The 20,629-nt window shown below is 34.6% G+C and overlaps 1 protein-coding gene, 1 long non-coding RNA gene, 1 other non-coding gene and 1 pseudogene across 3 annotated transcripts; 2 read left to right on the top strand and 2 right to left on the bottom strand.

Moving 5' to 3' along the window:
* Positions 1-166: 166 nt before the first annotated feature.
* LOC104877783 (uncharacterized) lies at positions 167-4,417 on the bottom strand. The gene is made up of 9 exons (XM_059737268.1): positions 3,751-4,417; positions 3,416-3,655; positions 2,251-2,370; positions 1,632-2,149; positions 1,459-1,543; positions 1,267-1,362; positions 769-1,163; positions 570-683; positions 167-188 (listed from the first exon to the last, which is right to left on the bottom strand). The coding sequence occupies exons 1-9, from the start codon at positions 4,087-4,089 to the stop codon at positions 167-169; spliced, it is 1,929 nt and encodes a 642-aa protein (XP_059593251.1). The 5' UTR covers positions 4,090-4,417.
* A 19-nt stretch (positions 4,418-4,436) lies between these two features.
* On the bottom strand, positions 4,437-5,935 carry LOC132253922 (uncharacterized). The gene is made up of 3 exons (XR_009465804.1): positions 5,632-5,935; positions 5,319-5,468; positions 4,437-4,659 (listed from the first exon to the last, which is right to left on the bottom strand). It is a non-coding gene; the product is annotated as an uncharacterized LOC132253922 (long non-coding RNA).
* A 132-nt stretch (positions 5,936-6,067) lies between these two features.
* Positions 6,068-13,770, top strand: LOC100255316 (origin of replication complex subunit 1B-like; annotated as a pseudogene).
* On the top strand, positions 7,583-7,660 carry LOC132252622 (small nucleolar RNA snoR28). The gene has a single exon (XR_009465941.1). It is a non-coding gene; the product is annotated as a small nucleolar RNA snoR28 (small nucleolar RNA).
* Positions 13,771-20,629: the final 6,859 nt, after the last annotated feature.

The following is a 20,629-nucleotide window of genomic DNA, read 5'->3' as shown; positions in this document are numbered from 1 at the left end:
AACTTAACTACCTTCAAGTTTGTTCATAAAACAACTTGACAATAGTTAAGTTCAGGTTTTGTCTGAAGACTGTGGACTTAACTACCTTCAAGTTTGTTCATAAAATAACTTAACAATAGTTAAGTTCAGGTAAAAATGACAATTGTAGACACAACTTCTTATGAGTCTATAGAAGATCAACTTGATACCTGTTAAGTCCAGATTAAATATGTTATTCTGGAATAGATTTCGACTTAATATCTGTCAAGTTTGTTCACAGTTAACTTGATAGTAGTTAAGTTCATGTGTTCTATTAAGACTGTGGACTTAATTATCTTCAAGTTTGTACCCATAACAACTTGACAACATTGAAGTTTAGTTTAAAAGGTCAATTGTATACATAACTATCGAACAACATTCATCAAAATATCCAAGTAGATATATCAACCTGTCCAACTACATTTATCAAAATGCCTAACTACATATATGAAGCTATCCAATTACATATAACAAACCATCCAACTACATTATCAAAATGTGAAATATCAACATGAATTCATTACATAGGCAAGTATTTCATATAAAATAACTCTGCTGCCATCTTTTCCCGAAACCAGTCCATTCGTGCACTTGTTAATGACTTCAATGGATGGTTGTGCATCAAGTATTCAGCATATTTGATAACAAACATGCCACAATCACCACTGCATGGTACACAAATAATCAATGTTAGGGCTATTATTAAAGATTAAGTGTATAAGTTATGAAAGTAAATTTAAGATCACTTACTCATTTTCCTGTTGAGGAATATCTTGCAGCCGTTCAATTTCCCATTCTTGGTAGTTAACTTTTGTGTCACCATGAAAACCATAATATGCTATTGCATTCAATATATGCGGCAACAATTTGGCTAATGGTTTAATGGCAACTTGCAATCTTGCATTATTATTGATGCCCATCAATGAGTCATATACGTATATAATCCTTCGATGAAGGTGGACAACTCCTAATACCCAGTGACTAGCCCGAACATTGATAGGGACATACACAATGTCAACATCAGGCCATTTGACAGAATAAAGAGGCTGCAAACCATTGGCATAATCAATAAGGATGTCATTCTCTAGTAATTTGAATTGGTTCCACTTCTTGCCATGCTTAATCCATCTTGCTTGAGCATTTTGCTACATAGAATAAAGTTAATATACATAAATAAATAACCAAGATCATAAGATTCATTATTACAAAAAAATTAAAAATGTTAACTAAAATTCAAACTACACATACCCAAAACATAGTATCCACTGTGGTAAACTTTTGGGAAAAAAGATGAGGATTTTCTATTCGCCGCTTCCGGAAAAAGAAGAAGGCAACATCAATGTGCTAACAATTACAATAAAGTAAATTAGTTATATTATTTGGTTGTAAGCTGAACATAATAATAAATAAAAATAAAAACAAAATGCATCATTTACAAACCGTGTCAGCAAGCCATGAACCATGATTAGACAGTGATTGAAACCATTTTTTATCTATATGCATGTAGTCAATGTCAATTGTGGACCTTTGACATAAAAAAAAAAATAAAAACATTAGTAATTTTATAACTTGTGAAGAACACAAATTTACAAGTATGGATGTATACAACTTACCCTTGGTCATCACTCATCCACTTTTGAAAGGACTCTAATGCTTCTTCAGAGATTGGATGCAAAGGATCAAATGAAGTTAATGGTTTCTCAATCTCTTTTCTTAGTTTCTTTCTCTTGGTGGGATCTGTAAAAGGGTGCTGTAAGATATGAGACTTTTTAATCTCACGCCTTCGCTTAAAAATGGCAGGAGATAGATGGTGAGGTATGACATATACTGAAAACTCGCCCGACATAGTTGGGGTACCAAACAACTTGGCAATATCAATAACTGGATCATCAATAGAGCAGTCATCTTTCAACTCTTTAGTCATGTGTTTTTCTGCAAGCTGAAGGTTTCTAGAAGCTTCCATATCAATGTTCACATCCATGGGAATGTCATTTCTCTCCACTTCATCATCTGTAACATCCTCAAAAATTCCAGTCTGGAAATCAAAGCCCATATTGTTATCATTTTCTTTTGTACTAGATTTTCTGAATCTAGTGTCATGCATACCGTGTTCCTCATTCGAACTCTTAACCTAAAATTGCATACACCACCCAATAATAATAAATATGAGAAAACACAAATGTCAAAACATTGAAGTATTAGAAAATTTAAACAAGTAAACATGTCACTAACTTCTAATAAAAGTTGTTTCAATTCATCCATCTTCAAGTTGAGTCCTTCAATTTCTTTCTTTAGATGATTGAAATTTAACTCTGAGCTTTGTCTGAATTTCACAAACTCCATCCATAATTTCTGCACATATTGCACATAAATGAAATAAAAATTTAACACTTACAATATTTATATATATATTATGACAAGTTTGTTCACTTTGTGATTACTACCAAAAAGTGCTATTTTGTAGACCTAATTATAATGGTTTTAAGCACCTTTGAGTAGTAATCATATTCATTTAACCCAATTAATTCATAAGATCCTTAGTAATTGGTTTTAACCATTTTGTGGCAAGTTTACATGTTTTTATCAGCTTATGAACCAATTCAAGCATGCCAATTGTTGGAGGAGCTACTTGGGCGAGTTAAGCAAGGATTTTGTACGTTTATAGGCTTGAATTTCAAGTGGAAACACGAGCACAAGCAATGGAGAAGAGGAAAACAGAGTGAAGAAAACAGAGTGAAGAAAACAGCTTCAGTCTTCTTTCGCACTTTTGAGGCACTTCCCGAAGTCCAATTTTTGCATGTTATATACCATTTGAAAGCTTAGGAAGTCAAGAATCCAACGCTTCAAACCGTGTATGATTTGGAGCTGAAATGAGGAAGATATGGCCTTCGGAAGACAACTGCATCATGTCAAATGGCCAATTTCGCAAGGTGAATTTCACATTGCGAAAAATTTCGCAATGGGATTTTCTTCATGGTGCGAAATTTTGCCATTTCGCACCATGAAGAGCCACATTGCGAAAATTTCGCAAGGGGATTTTCTTCATGGTGCGAAATTTTGCCATTTCGCACCATGAAGAAACACATTGCGAAAATTTCGCAAGAAGGATTAGGCACATTGCGAAATTCCTTTGAATCCCCTGTTTTGAGACATTGTTGATGTTATTCCACTACCGGTTCTCCAAGATATTTTGCTTGATTTTTAGCTTTGTAAATACCTATTTTACCCTTGTAATCAACCGATGAATAGGTTGCTTTTGTAATAGCTCTTGTTTATTTATAGTTAAGGTCAGGTTCCACATGTTAATTATGGAATGAACATCTTATATTAAATAAAGTACCAAAAAAAAAAAAACATGCATGCATTATTTATGATGGCTAAGTTTAGTTTAAGTTACCTCTATTGATGGGGTGATTGCATCATTTGTTGTTTCTTCTGCCATTGCAGCAGTAGCAGCAGCAACATATGCAGCAGTGTCAGATGAGCTTTTTTCATGCCTTAAGTCATCATTCTTGGCATCTTGTGAGGCATTTGATTGGTGCAACATTTCTGCTGAAGCTCCTTGTTTATCTACATGCTTGTAATAGTCTTGTTGTTGCTCCTCTAAAGTGGGTGTTAGAAGCGAATGAAAAGTTAACTACAAAGTCCAAATCAAATATAATTATTAATAAACAACAATACAATAATATTTATAATTGCATTCTTAAAATGTAAAGGTAAAGAATTACTTACATGAGGCTCTAGAAATACATTTTCAACCTCAGTAGACCTTGGAGCACTTGTTGCACTCCAATTTAATATTCGAGGATACCTCTCAGATACACGAGTGGCATATTTCAATCCAATAAGTGGAATAGCCTCGTATGCCCAAACCTGGAATGCATATGGAAATCCAACAAGACTATATGCTTCAACTGCAGCTTCTCCCTTTGTTTTCTTTTTATCTTGGTATTTGGATACCCGGTTCTCCAAAGCTCTTTGCAAACCAAATAGTGTCCTCTCATAACAAATCCCCCCCCATGGATACTTGTTAAAAGCCTCCAAATTATCAACCAAAGCAACCCATTCCATATCTATCAAATTTTTTCCTTCTTTCCCAAATAAAACATGCTCTAAAAAATACAAAAGTGCCAACTTTATCACCTCTTCATCTTCAAATCCTTTTTTTTTATTTTTCTTATTCTTTTTCTTTTTCTTTTCCTCTCCTAAAGAAAGAAAAACTTTCTCCAACTCATCATTACGCACCTTGTTTTCTCCTTTAAAGTATGTGTCCCTTATTCGTAATGATTTTTTATCACATTTTGTAATAGGACCAAAACTCAAGCCCGTAATCAATGCAAACTCTTCTTTACTAAATCTTAAGCCCTTTGACTTTAATAAAATCCATATTTCATTGTCTTTTTTGGTTTTACATTGACGTAACAACAATTGATGAACAATTTGGGCTGAAAATCTAAGTTCGGGAAGGAGTAAAAAATGACCAAAACATGATTTTCTAAACATCTCCAATTGTGGTTCAGTCAATTTCTTCTTAATATTTTCAATGGCTACCAAGTGAGACAAACATGCAATTTTTCCAGGAAAGTACTCCTCTTTAGATATTTTAGATATAAAAGATAGGAGAGGAGGAGGAATGTCAATCTGCAAAATAATAACAAATTGTAAAAATATCAATATAAATTGAGCAAAATTATATTACCAAACTTATCCAACTATGTTAAATCCATCATTTTGTATTACTTCTTAACATACACTTTATTTTCCTATTATTTAAGGATGTCATGTCAAATGCTAATATTCTAAAGATATTATTTTACTAATGCAATTGAAGCTATTATATTTTAGTAAGTTGCAGCTACAAAAAATTGGAGACATTATTCTAGTGTTTATTGAAATTTGAAACAAAACAAAACCATTTTGAAATTGCAACCTGACAATGAACTTGATAGCAGTTAAGTTCAGTTTCTTCTTAACATATATATTTAAATCAAAATTCCAAATATTTGGATAAAATAATTTCACAAAAATTATATTCAAATACGTTATAAATTCATAACAAATAACTTCATTACACAAATTTTCAAAACCTTTTGATGGTAAACTTGATAGTAGTTAAGTTTAGTTTTTTCTAATAATTCAAATATTGCTTTAAACCTTGGACTATAACCTCACTGAGAAAATTTCCAACAATTAGATTATCAATTCATGAAAAATAAATTCACAAAAAAAAATCTATTAAAAATGATAAAATTAAAAAAAAAATTAAAAATCAAAATTTCAAGTAGACAATTAATGCTTACTGAATCAGTTGATTTCTTCTCATTTTCTGATGACGATGAAGAGGTTTCAAAACCTGGCTTTCTTTCACTTCTCTTTTTTTCCAAAATTTTATACCTCTTCTGTTTCGTATTTTTCATCACAGAATTTTTTTCTTCCTCCATTTTCATGAACTGAATCAACACACAATATCAGAAAGATGAAAAATCGGGTTTGATTAAAAGAAAAAAATAAGAACCAAAATAAGACACTTAGGGTTTCTTCTCATTTCATGGATGAAGATTCATATATACAGTTCGAAAAACCAAAATCAAAGAATGAAACAGTGAAACTTACTTTCTGTTTTTTCTTTGTATTGTGTTGCCTTTTTGTTCTCTTGCAATAAACGGAAAAATCCTTCGTGATTTCTTTTTCGCAGGTTAACAGATGGAACAAATGGGTTTGCAGGGTAACGAAGAGACACAATACAAGAGAAAATTGGAGTTGGAGGGAAAAAGGGTAACGAAGAGACACAATACAAGAGAAAATTGGAGTTGGAGGGAAAAAGGGCTGAAAAAGATAACTGAGGGGGTGAGGGGGTATTTTTGTCCGAATTGGGTCATTTTTGAGACCTAAATAAGTAAAGGGTTAGTTTTGCAATATTGAGGGACTTTTGTCCCTTTTAATCGGTTATCCCTTTGTAAAATTATCTCTTTCCATGTTTTTGTTCGAAAAGTAATCAATTTTTTATATAAATGTTGTTAACTATTTCAATTATTTACTATATGTTTAAAAGAAATTGTTACAAGATCTTCGCCGTTCATCTCGCCGGTCGTCCCTGCAATTTTTTGAACCTGAAAAGCACTCTTCAAGAACCCCAAAATATGTGGAAAACGTTGAAAGATCGAAGCTTCCGGTCACTCCTGATGTGTCAGAGGCGCGGAAGAGGAAGAGGCCTGATGAGGGAAACGTAGTGACTAGGGCTAGGGTTTCGAGGAATGCGAGTTTGAGGCCGAAGAAGCGGGTTTATTACAAGAAGGTTGTGTATGATGGGGGTGAATTTGCGGTGGGCGATGATGTGTATGTGAAAAGAAGGGAAAATGCGAGCTCGGATGATGAAGAATTGCAAGCGGAGGAGTGCAGGGAATGTTTCAAGTCTGGAAGGCCTGTGATGATTGCCTGGGTGGGTTTCATTTGAAGTGTTTGAAACCTCCGCTGAAGGAGGTTCCAGAAGGGGATTGGATATGCCAGTTTTGCGAGGCCCGGAAATTGGGTAAGGAAGTTGTTCTTCCAAATCCACCCAAAGGGAAGAAACAGAAGAGAACTGCAAGGGAGAAGCTTCTTTCCAGTGATTTATGGGCGGCTCATATTGAAAAGTATAGTCCTTTATCTCCTTTTGCTAAATTGTCTGTTTGGTTACTGATAAAATGTGGGAAAAGGAAAGGAATCAATTTGAAACTTGAATGCTATGTCGTTCATTATAAAGCGAGTTTGACATAACTATTTGGGTTGATTGATTTGAGTTTTTAATTTCTAAGGAGCAAAATGACCAAAAACATGGGACTTGAATTTCTGTTTTCTTTTCTTCTCTGCTGCTTCTGAGGGACAAGAAAAAGAGAAAATGATATGAATTCTTATTATTTTATTGTAGTAGTACTTGTGTGGACTATGGATCATTTTATTTTTATTTATTTTATTTTATTTTTTTATGTTGGAGATGTGCAGTATATGGAAAGAAGTGGATGGTACTTACTGGTTTCGGGGCGTTGGTATATTATCCCTGAAGAGACTGCAGCTGGAAGACAGCCGCATAATCTAAGAAGGGAGCTTTATAGGACAAATGATTTTGCTGACATTGAGGTGATTTTCCTTTTTTGTCTATGATATTTTATTTCCTAGTATACAATGCAATAAACGAGGCCTGGAATAAAAGTAAATTTCTATGTTATGAGTATGTGCTGGTTAGGCTTGGAATAGAATTTAGTTTCTATAGAATCTGATTGGGTTTGAGGACCTACATAACTCTTGGGTTATATATTTGTTGGGTATCTTGTTATACTTCATAATCTTCTTTTGATCTCTCCTTCACCTTCGGATTTAATCTCTAACTTTAGCATGTTAACTTTGTCTTTCTGATTCCTTCTCTGCTTTCGTTTCACTCTCTTTAGCCCTGATGCCATTTTTAAGAGTGGTGGAACTTTTCACTTTTAAGTCCATAGTTGTGCTAATGTTTGTTTTGTTGCTGCAGATGGAATCCGTCATTAGGCTTTGCAATGTAATGAGCCCAAAAGAATTTACCAAGGCCAATAATGAAGGTGATGATATTTTCTTATGTGAATATGAATATGACATGCATTGGCACAGTTTCAAGCGTCTTGCAGAGATCAATAATGGTGAAGAAGTAAGAATTTTAGACAATCGAAGTAGCAATTTGAGGATTATTGTGTTCTCTTCTAGTTTATGGGCTTACTATCTCATTTGTCAGGGCAATGAAGAAGCTGACAATGATGTAGATTGGGATTATGGAAAGGACTCAGGCTCTGATACTGAAGAAGACATGGAATATGAAGAGGGAAATGTGAACAATTTACCCAGTGGACCATCCCCAGCTCATGCAGTTGCTGCAGTATGGACACTGTACATTTTATTCATATCTGTGGCCTTTAGCTTGGTGGTTACCTGAAGAAGAGAATTAATTAGTTATGTAAACAATGCAGAATTCATGGAAGGGAAGGATCTTTGGGCTAAACAAAATTGGGACAAAGAAAATTCTAGGGCATGTGAGATGCCATAAGCAGACTGAACTTGAAAGAGCAAAAGCAACACTTCTGTTGACAACTTTGCCCAAGTCTCTACCTTGCAGGATTAAGTATGTGAGACCTGAATTTTTATAGGTTCCATTTTTTTGCGCACTAGTTTCTAATAGAGGACATGGGCTTTTATGTAGGGAAATGGAAGAGATAACTGCATTTATAAAAGGTGCCATCTGCAATGATCAATGTCTGGGACGTTGCCTGTACATTCATGGTGTTCCTGGAACTGGCAAGGTAGATCTGTTGGCTGTAAATAATTAAATAATGTTGCGTTATTTCAAACAGGCGATAGGTTTTTTCTTGATCTTTTTGCTGCTTAAATGAGTATTACTTTTTTGTACTCTTTATCCGCTCCAAACTGCAGACAATGAGTGTACTTTCAGTAATGAGGAATCTAAGGTCTGAAGTTGATGCAGGAAGCATAAAACCCTACTGTTTTGTGGATATTAATGGTCTAAAATTGGCATCATCAGAGAACATTTACAGGGTAATGGCTTACATGAAGTTTATCTGCTTCATATTTTATTACTGAATTCCTTTTGTTTCCCCATAATATATTGTCCATAACTTCTTTCAGGTTATATATGAGGCATTAAGTGGTCATAGGGTTGGTTGGAAAAAGGCTCTTCACTTGCTGAATGAGCGATTTGCAGATGAAAGCAAAATTGCCAAAGAGGAGATCCGGCCTTGTATTCTACTTATTGATGAACTTGATCTTCTCGTAACCAGAAATCAGTCGGTAACTTGTTTGTCATAAAACATACTAGTAATCGCTTTTCATTTACATTTACATTTTTATATGTACTGTAAAGTTTAGAAACTCTTATGTCCACAATCCTTGCTTCTTATTACAGGTTCTGTACAACATTCTTGATTGGCCTACTAAGCCACATTCCAAATTGATCGTGATAGGTAGGACTTTTATTTTTTTAACAAGGTTTATCTTCTCTTGTGACAAATATAGCCATGTAATGTTGTTTCCTTTTATAGAATAAGGTATTGTGAGTGGCACAGGTGATAAATTGCTACAACAAAAGCAGTTGTAGTAATACAATTATAATGCTGTGTTATAAATCTAAATTCAGGGATAGCAAATACCATGGATCTTCCAGAGAAGTTGCTTCCCCGTATTTCAAGCCGAATGGGTATTCAAAGGCTTTGTTTTGGGCCCTATAATTATCAACAGTTACAAGAAATCATTCCAAGTCGTCTTCAAGGAATTGATGCATTTGAAAGGCAAGCTATAGAATTTGCTTCAAGAACGGTCAGTCCATGCACTATTTCTTCATGAGACTTAGAGTCCGTTTGGTAGTGATTCTAAGGAGCAATTCTAATCTTTCTAACACTTGAAAATTTTTATCTTTTAAGTGTTAGTAGGGGTAGAAACACTTCCTAGAATCACTACCAAACAAATTCTTAATAAATTCTGGCTCTCTGCTTTTTCATATTCTAAGAGGGAACAATAATGGACACTCATTTCCATATTCATATTATTCAAGTTTTCATTAATTTCATTTTCACAATGTTGTTTGTATATTCAGGTGACAGCTATTTCTGGAGATGCACGTCGTGCTTTGGAGATATGTAGGCGTGCAGCAGAGCTTGCAGATTATCATATTAAAAAGCTAGCTTCACCTCCTGATTCTTCTTCTGAAGGTAGATCACTTATTTGACTCACTAGGCTTTGCTTTTCACGCCTTGATAAGAAGAAGGCAGTGGGGTTAATGATCCCTTCAACATAGCTAATGTGCATATGGTCTAGAATCTGCTTTCCCAACATATATAAAAAGTATCATTCCTGTATTTTATATTTCTTGTTAGTCTGTAAAATCCACCTGATGAATAAATCTGGAAGCAAAAATTATGTTCCTGGATATCATCCACAGTATAAAATCCAGGCATTGCATGAAGTTCCACAGAAATTGTTCTTTCGCTCATGGTGACTTTCCTTATTAATAGTTTAATTAAGTTTCTCTATATCCATTTCCTTTTGTATATTTCTTTCCTTTTACGAATTTCAGTATTTTTTGTTCCTGTACATCTCTTTTCTCCATACATTTTATTCTTTCCTGGCAGCATGTGGTATATTTGGTTAGATGGAACACTACCATTATTCTTAGCTTCCCAAACAGGCTTGCACTTTGTTGAGAAGTATTATCCGCTTGTTCCTAAAGCAACAGTCTCCTCACTAGATGGATCTATATTTCTCTGCTTTCCAGGAAAAGCCCTTGTTGGAATGGCAGAGGTAGAAGCAGCCATACAGGAAATGTTCCAGGCACCTCATATTCAAGTGAGTTGAAAGCCCACTTTTGTTCTCAATTAGAAATCCTGGTTCTTGATACAACTCCATTTCATTCTAAAAGAAAACGGAATCTTGGAAAAGGAAGTATCTTTGCTGTTGAATGAGTTTATTTTATTGTTATGCCAGTGTGCTATTTTCTTGAAGTATTTTTGTTATAATATGAAATGAATGAGATGCGGACAGATTGGTTAAAAGGAAAATAGCCTAAAAAAAGAAGAGGGAGTTTCTTTCTTTTTCATTTTTCTTTTTTTCTTTTTAAAATTATGGGTGGTTACAGAATTTGGAGTCAACAAAGCATCGATATTCTTCAGTGTAGTTCTCCATTGTTTTCAGGCACTCCTTTTATTAACATTCCTCTTATTTGCCTATCAAAAAAATTTTGTTCTGGATGTACATGATGGAAGTTTTGAATTTTCTGAAGCCATTTCTTAGGTCAATATTTCTAAATACCAAATGGAGCCTCATGCTGAAATGGGCCATTGATAAATTAAAACTAATTCAAAGAAATTAGAAAGCCTCTCTGAAGGGTTGGACAATAAACAACAAAATTTTCATGCACCAAAAAGCTGTTAGTCATGAGTCATGACATAATAACTAAATATGAGACCTGGAATATCATGGAGAAAAAAAATTGAGCCACTGACATTGATTGCATGATTTTTGTGCTTCAAATGTGCATAAACCCTAGATAATTTTATTGGTTGATATGGGTAGAATCAACAGAAGTAGCCATAGCTGCAGTCAGTATCAGATTTTATGTACTCATAATTGTACACTTTGGCAGAATTGCAACAATGTTTTATTATTACTTGTTGGAAATACTTAATATATTTCATGAAAATAAAAATACTTAAATACCTATTCTTCTTTGTTCCCAGGTGATGAAGAGTAGCTCAAAGCTGAGTAAAATCTTCTTAGTAGCAATGGTGCATGGACTCTATCAAACAGGAATGGTGGAGACCACTTTTGAAAAGGTCAACTTCTCAATCTTCTCAAAAAAGAAACTTCTGCAATCTTGCTTGCTGATATGTTTACATTTTAAATTCTGTTGTCTTTAAAATATGACATTTGAAACTCAATTGATCATCTCCCAAGTATGAAATTTCTCCACCCCACTCTGCAAATATTCAACAAGCTGTTGGAGATTGTTTTTCCTGTTAAGTTGGAATGGTGGCATACATGAACTAGAAGCCTCAATGATAGATGTCATGGATTAAGCCTAGGAGCCCATACATTAAGCATTCATAGGATAGCAACCAGCCAAGCAGCCGTTAGGAATGCTTTGAGTTTCAATACTTTGAATTTGCCTTTTCCTTTTTGTAAAGGTTCCATTAGAAACTTTGACCATCCTATTATAATTTTATTACCTTTGTTCTCCAGAAAGGCTAGTGTGGTGTATGGATCTTAGCTGTGAGATTCTAATCATTCCTTACTGAAGCACATTAGAAGCAGAAATCAAGCCCCAATAGTTTTTAGTTTACTTGTATTCCCTTCTTTGATGCCTTTGCCAAGGATGAATCTTATAGGGTCATAATTTCCTAGTATGTTGGTTTCCTGCTAAACAAATATAGTTTAGCTTACTTGTATTATCTTCTTTTATGCCTTTGCCAAGGATAAATCTTATAGGGTAATAATTTCGTATTATGTTGGTTTTCTTCCTAAACAAATTCTTCCATATTGCAGTTGTCAGTGACTGTTTCATGCCTATGTACAAGCAATGGAGAAAAGTTCCCTGGATGGGACACACTCTTAGAGTTGGGTAAGCCTTGTTAAAGTATTGTCTTATTGTTTATGTGAGTGAAATTTGGGATGGCCGTCTTTCCAGTCTATCATTATTTTGGCACCTGCCTTTTCATATGTGGTACTTCACTTACAGTTGCATTCACAATGGATTTCTTCATTTGGCTGTTTAAAGAACCAGATTTGTATCATTTCAAGCAATAATCTTGTTATCATTTGGTGATGACTCAAATACCAGTGTGTTGCTAAATGACATGGAAAACAAAGTAAAATTATTTCCTTTTCATTTGGTTTTCAAATGCCTGTTTGTAGGATTGCAAAAATTAAAATAGGAGCTTATATAGAATGTGTTCTTGTAATCTTCTTCACAAAACTGAATGCTGCTTATCTTGTTGGTTTTTGGGCAGTTGTAAGCTTGGTGAATGCAGAATCATTCTATGTTAAGCAGGAGCTAAGCATAGGTTGCAGAAGTTGCAGCTCAATTTTCCAAGGTTAGTTCCCTTTAGTGAACTCACAATTGTTACTCAATAATCCAACTGATGAATTATGCAAACTGCTAGTACTTATTTTTTCTTTATCAAAAAACAAACAAATCATTGATATAGATTTTTAAGTACAAGGTGACAGTTGAGAAATCCTTCCAAAAATACATAGGACAATAAGGAAAAAAAGGGGAATGGAGAACTACCTAGGCTGGTAATACTTTCTTCTGCAAGGATCAAGTACAGGGCTGGGTGGTTGAGTGGGCAGCCCTATCCTAGATTTACATTATTGGGAAAGTTAAAAGAAAACAATTAGCCAGGATCATTTCACACTAAAAAAAAGGTTGACCAAAGTTGTATGCTCCCAACTCGTTTGCCTAGTGTTGCAGTTCTGTATAATGTGATGATCCTCACTACTATTTTTACTCAGCCCTTTAAAGAAGCCATGCAATACTGTCAACAATTTCTCAAATTATATTATTGTCAGAACTATGGTTATGTTTGATTCCTGGAAAGATAAGAAATAGTAAGAAAAATGATTTTCTTATATTTAGTTTTATCATAAAAATTAGGAAAGAAAAATCAAATATGATTAAAATTAGTTAGGAACTTATATATGTCAAATTATTTAATCTTTATATTCAAGAATTAAAATAAGTGAAATGAATTTGAAGTAGCATATGATCATAATAATTTATTGGCTTTAAATCTTTTTTTTTTTTTTTCACTTTTTCTCTCTATTTTCTTTGCCTTGCATTTTTCCTCTAATTTTCTAGGAATCAAACATAGCCTATAGGATTATAAGAACTAACCCGAATTATGCTGCCTCGTGACAGTGATGATGTAGCATTTGCACTCAAAGATGACAAGGAACTACCTTGGTTAGCTAAGTATCTGTGATTCATCACTCCACCACCATGGTGTTCAATTGTTTATTCCCAATAAAATATTGACTTCAATTTTGGTCTTGCCTTATCAATGATACATTTGTTAATTTTTGGATTTTCCTGGTAGGGAATTACCGTGATTAATTCTCATTATTTAAGGTTTGAAACTTTTGAAATATTCACTTGGAGAAACAGAAACTGTATTTCTTACTCAAGGAACTTTAAGGTTTGGATATGAGGAAATGCTAATGAGATCAGTCACTACTTTCTAACTTTTTCTCTTACATGGAAAATGGTATTTTGGAAATGAATTTCTCAAAATAGAATGGACACATATGTCCATCCTAAACTTGCCCCATTTTCTGTGATGCACATGTTGGTTGAAGAGTGATGAGAGGAGTCTCCAGTCCATTCTTGCACAATCACCATCTCTTTTCACCAGCTACTTGATTAACGGCCAAACTTGCTCCTCATCCCTAATGAAATGCTTGAATTTGCATCTCAGATGATTTGAGATTGAAAAGTCTGCATTGGATGGGATGTTGGCAGCTGGGTATACAACAAATGAATCACAGATCTTGCATAAGTGCTTCCCAGCATTTTAAGTGATGTAAGGTAGAAGGGTGAGCCCCATGTCAGCATCCTTCTCTTAATAAGTTGTTTTGAACTTATGTGGGATAGCCTTTGCCTATAGCATTTTATCAGTAGAAGTACAAGTGAAAGTTAATGTGCAGTTGACAAATATGTTATTATTAAAGATTTTTAATTAAATATAAATATATATTTTTTCATCCCTTTGAACAAGATGGTTCACCTTACTAACAGCTTATTTGATAGTGATGAACATCATTAATTTGTAATTCATAAAAGACAACATGTTTACTAGGTAATTATAAATTACACCTTGGGTCATTTAATTTTACACTAAATTATAACTTTCTTTAAATTTTTATAGTAAAAATTTACGGTAAATGCAAGATTAATTTCAGGACATGGTAATATAACACAATTCTATTGGTCATGACAAGTTGGTGGTATTTATTGGCTTTCACCGATTATTGGGTGATTATCATGCTCATCAATCTATATATATAAATCTACCAAAATATATGTACATTAAAATTGTATAATTAACACGACTCTCTTAGTTACCTCTCTATTAATGTTCTTGCTTGTCTAGTATTGAGAATTTTGTCAACAGACTTGACATATTTCTATTTTCAAAACTTATAGAAGAATAAGTTGATAGTATTTCTACATATATTTAATAAAAAATAAAAATTTGCACATAGTTATGGTACTTTTGAAAATATAGTTTCTCTCTTGTATTCAATTTCTTTATATTCTAATTGAGTTGCCTTCAAATATAATAAAGAGTGATTCTTCTAAAAGTTGTATTAATACCAAATTGACCGTTTAGGCTATGTTTGGTTCCATATATAAATTTGAAGGAAAAATGTAAGGGAAAAAATGACAAAGAAAAGTAGAAAAGGAAAGAAATAGTGAAATTAAGAAAATAAAAGAAGAACAAAGGATTTCAAATCAATAATTTTTTTTAAAAATTTTTTTATACTACTTCAAGCTTATTTCACTTATTTTTCCTATTCCGGATGAAATAATTTTTAAATACATGCAATTAAATTTTTTTAATTATATTTTGATTTCATTCATATTTTTCATAATGAAACCAAACATAAGAAAATCTTTTTATCTAACATTTTTTTTTTCTTTTCTTAATACTTTCAAAGAATCAAACATAGCCCTAAGCTATTAAGTAATACATCTAAACAAAGCCCACTTCAACCAAAGCAATAATATTTTGATTAAATAATAGAAATTGAATTTTTATACTTATTATGATGTTGTTAATGGCATTGATTAGTTATAAACATTAAATTTATCAAATGATAATTATAATTAGTAAAACTTAACTCCATAAATATAGTTCCATAGGTGTTCTAGGAAATATAACAAGAAAACAACCAACTCTCTCTCTCTCATTTCCCTCATTTTTCCCTGGTTTTCTGTAGAGCTCTCACGGTGGTGTTGCAGTCACATTCTAAGATTCATCAAGCTGCAGGTTTTTCTTTCTTCATCAATCTCTCAGTGGAATTTAGTAAAGGGGGGTGGAGTTTCAGAGAAAGTCTTCAAGAAACTGATAGCCTCTTTTTCTTGGATTTTCTCATCCATTACCTCATTCTCTCTAATTTTTTTATATCCTCCTTTCTTTCATTTCTTTCTTCCCTTCTTTCTGTCGTAAAGAAGCTCGAATCCACCGTGACGAGAGTTAAGAGATAATGGCATGTTCAGTATTGAATCCAATGATATAGCAAACAACTCCGTTATCCTACTTTTTTGTAAGCCCCAAGATTCGAGCTTCCGAGCATTAGTCATAATCTTTCTTCCCTTCTTGCTGTATTCTTTATAGCTTTTCCGTGATATTCTTTTAGTTTTCTTGCAGTCACATTCTAAGATTCATCAAGCTGCAGGTTTTTATTTCTTCATCAATCTCTCAGTGGAATTTAGTAAAGGGGGTGGAGTTTAAGAGAAAGTCTTCAAGAAACTAATAGCCTCTTTCTCTTGGATTTTCTCATCCATTACCCCTTTCTCTCTAATTTTTTTATTTCCTCATTTCTTTCGTTTCTTTCTTCCCTTCTTTCTGTCGTAAAGAAGCTCGAATCCACCGTGACGAGAGTTCAGAGATAATGACATGTTCAGTATTGAATCCAATGATATAGCAAACAACTCTGTTATCCTACTTTTTTGTAAGCCCCAAGATTCGAGCTTCCGAGCATTAGTCATAATCTTTCTTCCCTTCTTGCTGTATTCTTTATAGCTTTTCCGTGATATTCTTTTAGTTTTCTTGCAGTCACATTCTAAGATTCATCAAGCTGCAGGTTTTTCTTTCTTCATCGATCTCTCAGTGGAATTTAGTAAAGGGGGGGTGGAGTTTCAGAGAAAGTCTTCAAGAAACTGATAGCCTCTTTCTCTTGGATTTTCTCATCCATTACCTCTTTCTCTCTAATTTTTTTATTTCCTCTTTTCTTTCGTTTCTTTCTTCCCTTCTTTCTGTCGTAAAGAAGCTCGAATCCACCGTGACGAGAGTTCAGAGATAATGGCATGTTCAGTATTGAATCCAATGATATAGCAAACAACTCCGTTATCCTACTTTTTTGGAAGCCCCAAGATTCGAGCTTCCGAACATTAGTCATAATCTTTCTTCCCTTCTTGCTGTATTCTTTATAGCTTTTCCGTGATATTCTTTTAGTTTTCTTGCAGTCACATTCTAAGATTCATCAAGCTGCAGGTTTTTCTTTCTTCATCAATCTCTCAGTGGAATTTAGTAAAGGGGGGGTGGAGTTTCAGAGAAAGTCTTCAAGAAACTGATAGCCTCTTTCTCTTGGATTTTCTCATCCATTACCTCTTTCTCTCTAATTTGTTTATTTTCTCATTTCTTTCGTTTCTTTCTTCCCTTCTTTCTGTCATAAAGAAGCACGAATCCACCGTGACGAGAGTTCAGAGATAATGGCATGTTCAGTATTGAATTCAATGATATAGCAAAGAACTTCGTTATCCTACTTTTTTGTAAGCCCCAAGATTCGAGCTTCCGAGCATTAGTCATAATCTTTCTTCCCTTCTTGCTGTATTCTTTATAGCTTTTCCGTGATATTCTTTTAGTTTTCTTGCAGTCACATTCTAAGATTCATCAAGCTGCAGGTTTTTCTTTCTTCATCAATCTTTCAGTGGAATTTAGTAAAGGGGGGGTGGAGTTTCAGAGAAAGTCTTCAAGAAACTGATAGCCTCTTTCGCTTGGATTTTCTCATCCGTTACCTCTTTCTCTCTAATTTTTTTTATTTCCTTATTTCTTTCGTTTCTTTCTTCCGTTCTTTCTGTCGTAAAGAAGCTCGAATCCACCGTGACGAGAGTTCAGAGATAATGGCATGTTCAGTATTGAATCCAATGATATAGCAAAGAACTCTGTTATCCTACTTTTTTGTAAGCCCCAAGATTCGAGCTTCCGAGCATTAGTCATAATCTTTCTTCCCTTCTTGCTGTATTCTTTATAGCTTTTCCGTGATATTCTTTTAGTTTTCTTGCAGTCACATTCTAAGATTCATCAAGCTGCAGGTTTTTCTTTCTTCATCGATCTCTCAGTGGAATTTAGTAAAGGGGGGGTGGAGTTTCAGAGAAAGTCTTCAAGAAATTGATAGCCTCTTTCTCTTGGATTTTCTCATCCATTACCTCTTTCTCTCTAATTTTTTTATTTCCTCCTTTCTTTCGTTTCTTTCTTCCCTTCTTTCTGTCGTAAAGAAGCTCGAATCCTCCGGGACGAGAGTTCAGAGATAATGGCATGTTCAGTATTGAAACCAATGATATAGCAAAAAACTCCGTTATCCTATTTTTTTGTAAGCGCCAAGATTCGAGCTTCCGAGCATTAGTCATAATCTTTCTTCCCTTCTTGCTGTATTCTTTATAGCTTTTCCGTGATATTCTTTTAGTTTTCTTGCAGTCACATTCTAAGATTCATCAAGCTGCAGGTTTTTCTTTCTTCATCAATCTCTCAGTGGAATTTAGTAAAGGGGGGGTGGAGTTTCAGAGAAAGTCTTCAAGAAACTGATAGCCTCTTTCTCTTGGATTTTCTCATCCATTACCTCTTTCTCTCTAATTTTTTTATTTCCTCCTTTCTTTCGTTTCTTTCTTCCCTTCTTTCTGTCGTAAAGAATCTCGAATCCACCGTGACGAGAGTTCAGAGATAATGACATGTTCAGTATTGAATCCAATGATATAGCAAAGAACCCCGTTATCCTACTTTTTTGTAAGCCCCAAGATTCGAGCTTCCGAGCATTAGTCATAATCTTTCTTCCCTTCTTGCTGTATTCTTTATAGCTTTTCCCGTGATATTCTTTTAGTTTTCTTGGAGTCACATTCTAAGATTCATCAAGCTGCAGGTTTTTCTTTCTTCATCAATCTCTCAGTGGAATTTAGTAAAGGGTGGGTGGAGTTTCAGAGAAAGTCTTCAAGAAACTAATAGCCTCTTTCTCTTGGATTTTCTCATCCATTACCTCTTTCTCTCTAATTTTTTTATTTCCTCCTTTCTTTCGTTTCTTTCTTCCCTTCTTTCTGTCGTAAAGAATCTCGAATCCACCGTGACGAGAGTTCAGAGATAGTGGCATGTTCAGTATTGAATCCAATGATATAGCAAAGAACTTCGTTATCCTACTTTTTTGTAAGCCCCAAGTTTCGAGCTACCGAGCATTAGTCATAATCTTTCTTCCCTTCTTGTTGTATTCTTTATAGCTTTTCCGTGATATTCTTTTAGTTTTCTTGCAGTCACATTCTAAGATTCATCAAGCTGCAGGTTTTTCTTTCTTCATCAATCTCTCAGTGGAATTTAGTAAAGGGGGGGTGGAGTTTCAGAGAAAGTCTTCAAGAAACTGATAGCCTCTTTCGCTTGAATTTCTCATCCATAACCTCTTTCTCTCTAATTTTTTTATTTCCTCATTTCTTTCGTTTCTTTCTTCCCTTCTTTCTGTCGTAAAGAAGCTCGAATCCACCGTGACGAGAGTTCAGAGATAATGGCATGTTCAGTATTGAATCCAATGATATAGCAAAGAACTCTGTTATCCTACTTTTTTGTAAGCCCCAAGATTCGAGCTTCCAAGCATTAGTCATAATCTTTCTTCCCTTCTTGCTGTATTCTTTATAGCTTTTCCATGATATTCTTTTAGTTTTCTTGTAGTCACATTCTAAGATTCATCAAGCTGCAGGTTTTTCTTTCTTCATCAATCTCTCAGTGGAATTTAGTAAATAGGGGGGGGGGGGGGGGGGGTGGTGTGCGAAATTTTTGCACAGGGGAGGGGGGGTGTGCGAGTTTTTCGCACAGGGTACTATTCACCCGCGCTTTTGAAGAATTGTGGCTTGTTTGAGATGGTGAGTATTTGTGGCCTTTGAGGGTGGGAAAAGCTGGCTTTGGTATGTAAAAGATTTGTCATGGTGAATAGGCTTGGAAATTGGAGCTTTTCAAGAGGAAAATTGAAGATTGGGAGCTCCCATGGCCGGCGGGCGCAAAAAACGAATTCGCACAGGGTTCGCACAAGGTTCGCATTCCTGTGAAATTCGCACAAGGGACCGAAAGCATGCAATTTTTGAAAAGTGGTGCAAAAGAAAATTCGCACAGGGTAAGTGGTGTGCGAATTTTGCTGAGTCTTGTCTTTTCTCCCCTGTTTTCCCTTGTTTTCACCAAGACTTCATTCTTCAAGCCTTCCTACCTACACAACCACATTAGAATGAAATTAAAGTCAAAAATAGAAATCAAAACATGCATAAACACAAGAAAACATTAGATTAAACTAAAATCAACTTAAAAGAGAACAAAAAGAGGATGGACTTTTTAGTCTTTGGAAAGACTAAGTTCAACCATGAACCAAGTGTTTTCATGTTGGAGGTGGATCAAGGAGGATGAATTCCTCCTTGTCTCGGGAAAAAGATTCGATATAGGGCTTGAGACAATGCCCATTAACTTTGAAAGTTCGAGTGCTATTGAAGTTGAGTAGTTCCACTACTCCATTTGGTTGCACTTCATGAATTATGAAAGGACCCGTCCATCTTGATTTCAATTTTCCCGGAAAAAGATGAAGCTTAGAGTCATAAAGCAAGACTCTTTGTCCGAAAACAGCCCTCATAGCAAGATCATCAAAAAACCTAAGTTCAATCAAACCAAAATAAAATTAAAGCAAGAAATCAAAATCAAAACAAGTTTAAAAATAAAACAAAAAGATATGGACTAGCTAGTCTTTAGAAAGACTAAGTCCATCAAAAAATTGGATCCGGATTTAGCTTGCCCAGATCCCATATGAAGTTTGCATTTAAATCAACAGGAAGTGGCTTCAAAACTAGCTTTGGAGGGTCCTCCCTAGCTGCTCCTTTTGAGTCCTCCTCATTGAATAAGGGTAAGATCTCTTCCTTTCTCCTCCAAGGAGACATGATGGTTAGCACATCAGAGGGTTCAGGTAACCCTTCTTCAAGCACTTCAAGGCTTTCATTCAGGTTCTCTTCTAAATTCTTGTCACAATGCTCTTCAACCAAGGTGTTGATCAAGCACACCTCCTCCAATCCTTCCTCCTCTTCTGG

Source organism: Vitis vinifera, chromosome 6 (assembly GCF_030704535.1).
Source record: "Vitis vinifera cultivar Pinot Noir 40024 chromosome 6, ASM3070453v1".
Lineage (NCBI taxonomy): Eukaryota > Viridiplantae > Streptophyta > Magnoliopsida > Vitales > Vitaceae > Vitis > Vitis vinifera.
This window is presented reverse-complemented; position numbering and strand designations above follow the sequence as displayed.

Excerpts from the sequence above, each read along its gene's own strand:
- LOC104877783 (XM_059737268.1), bottom strand. The coding sequence starts at position 4,089 with ATGGAATGGGTTGCTTTGGTTGATAATTTGGAGGCTTTTAACAAGTAT. Across the intron at positions 2,371-3,415 it reads CAATCACCCCATCAATAGAG|AAATTATGGATGGAGTTTGT; the intron begins GTAACTTAAACT and ends CAATATGTGCAG. Across the intron at positions 2,150-2,250 it reads TGAAACAACTTTTATTAGAA|GTTAAGAGTTCGAATGAGGA; the intron begins GTTAGTGACATG and ends ATGCAATTTTAG.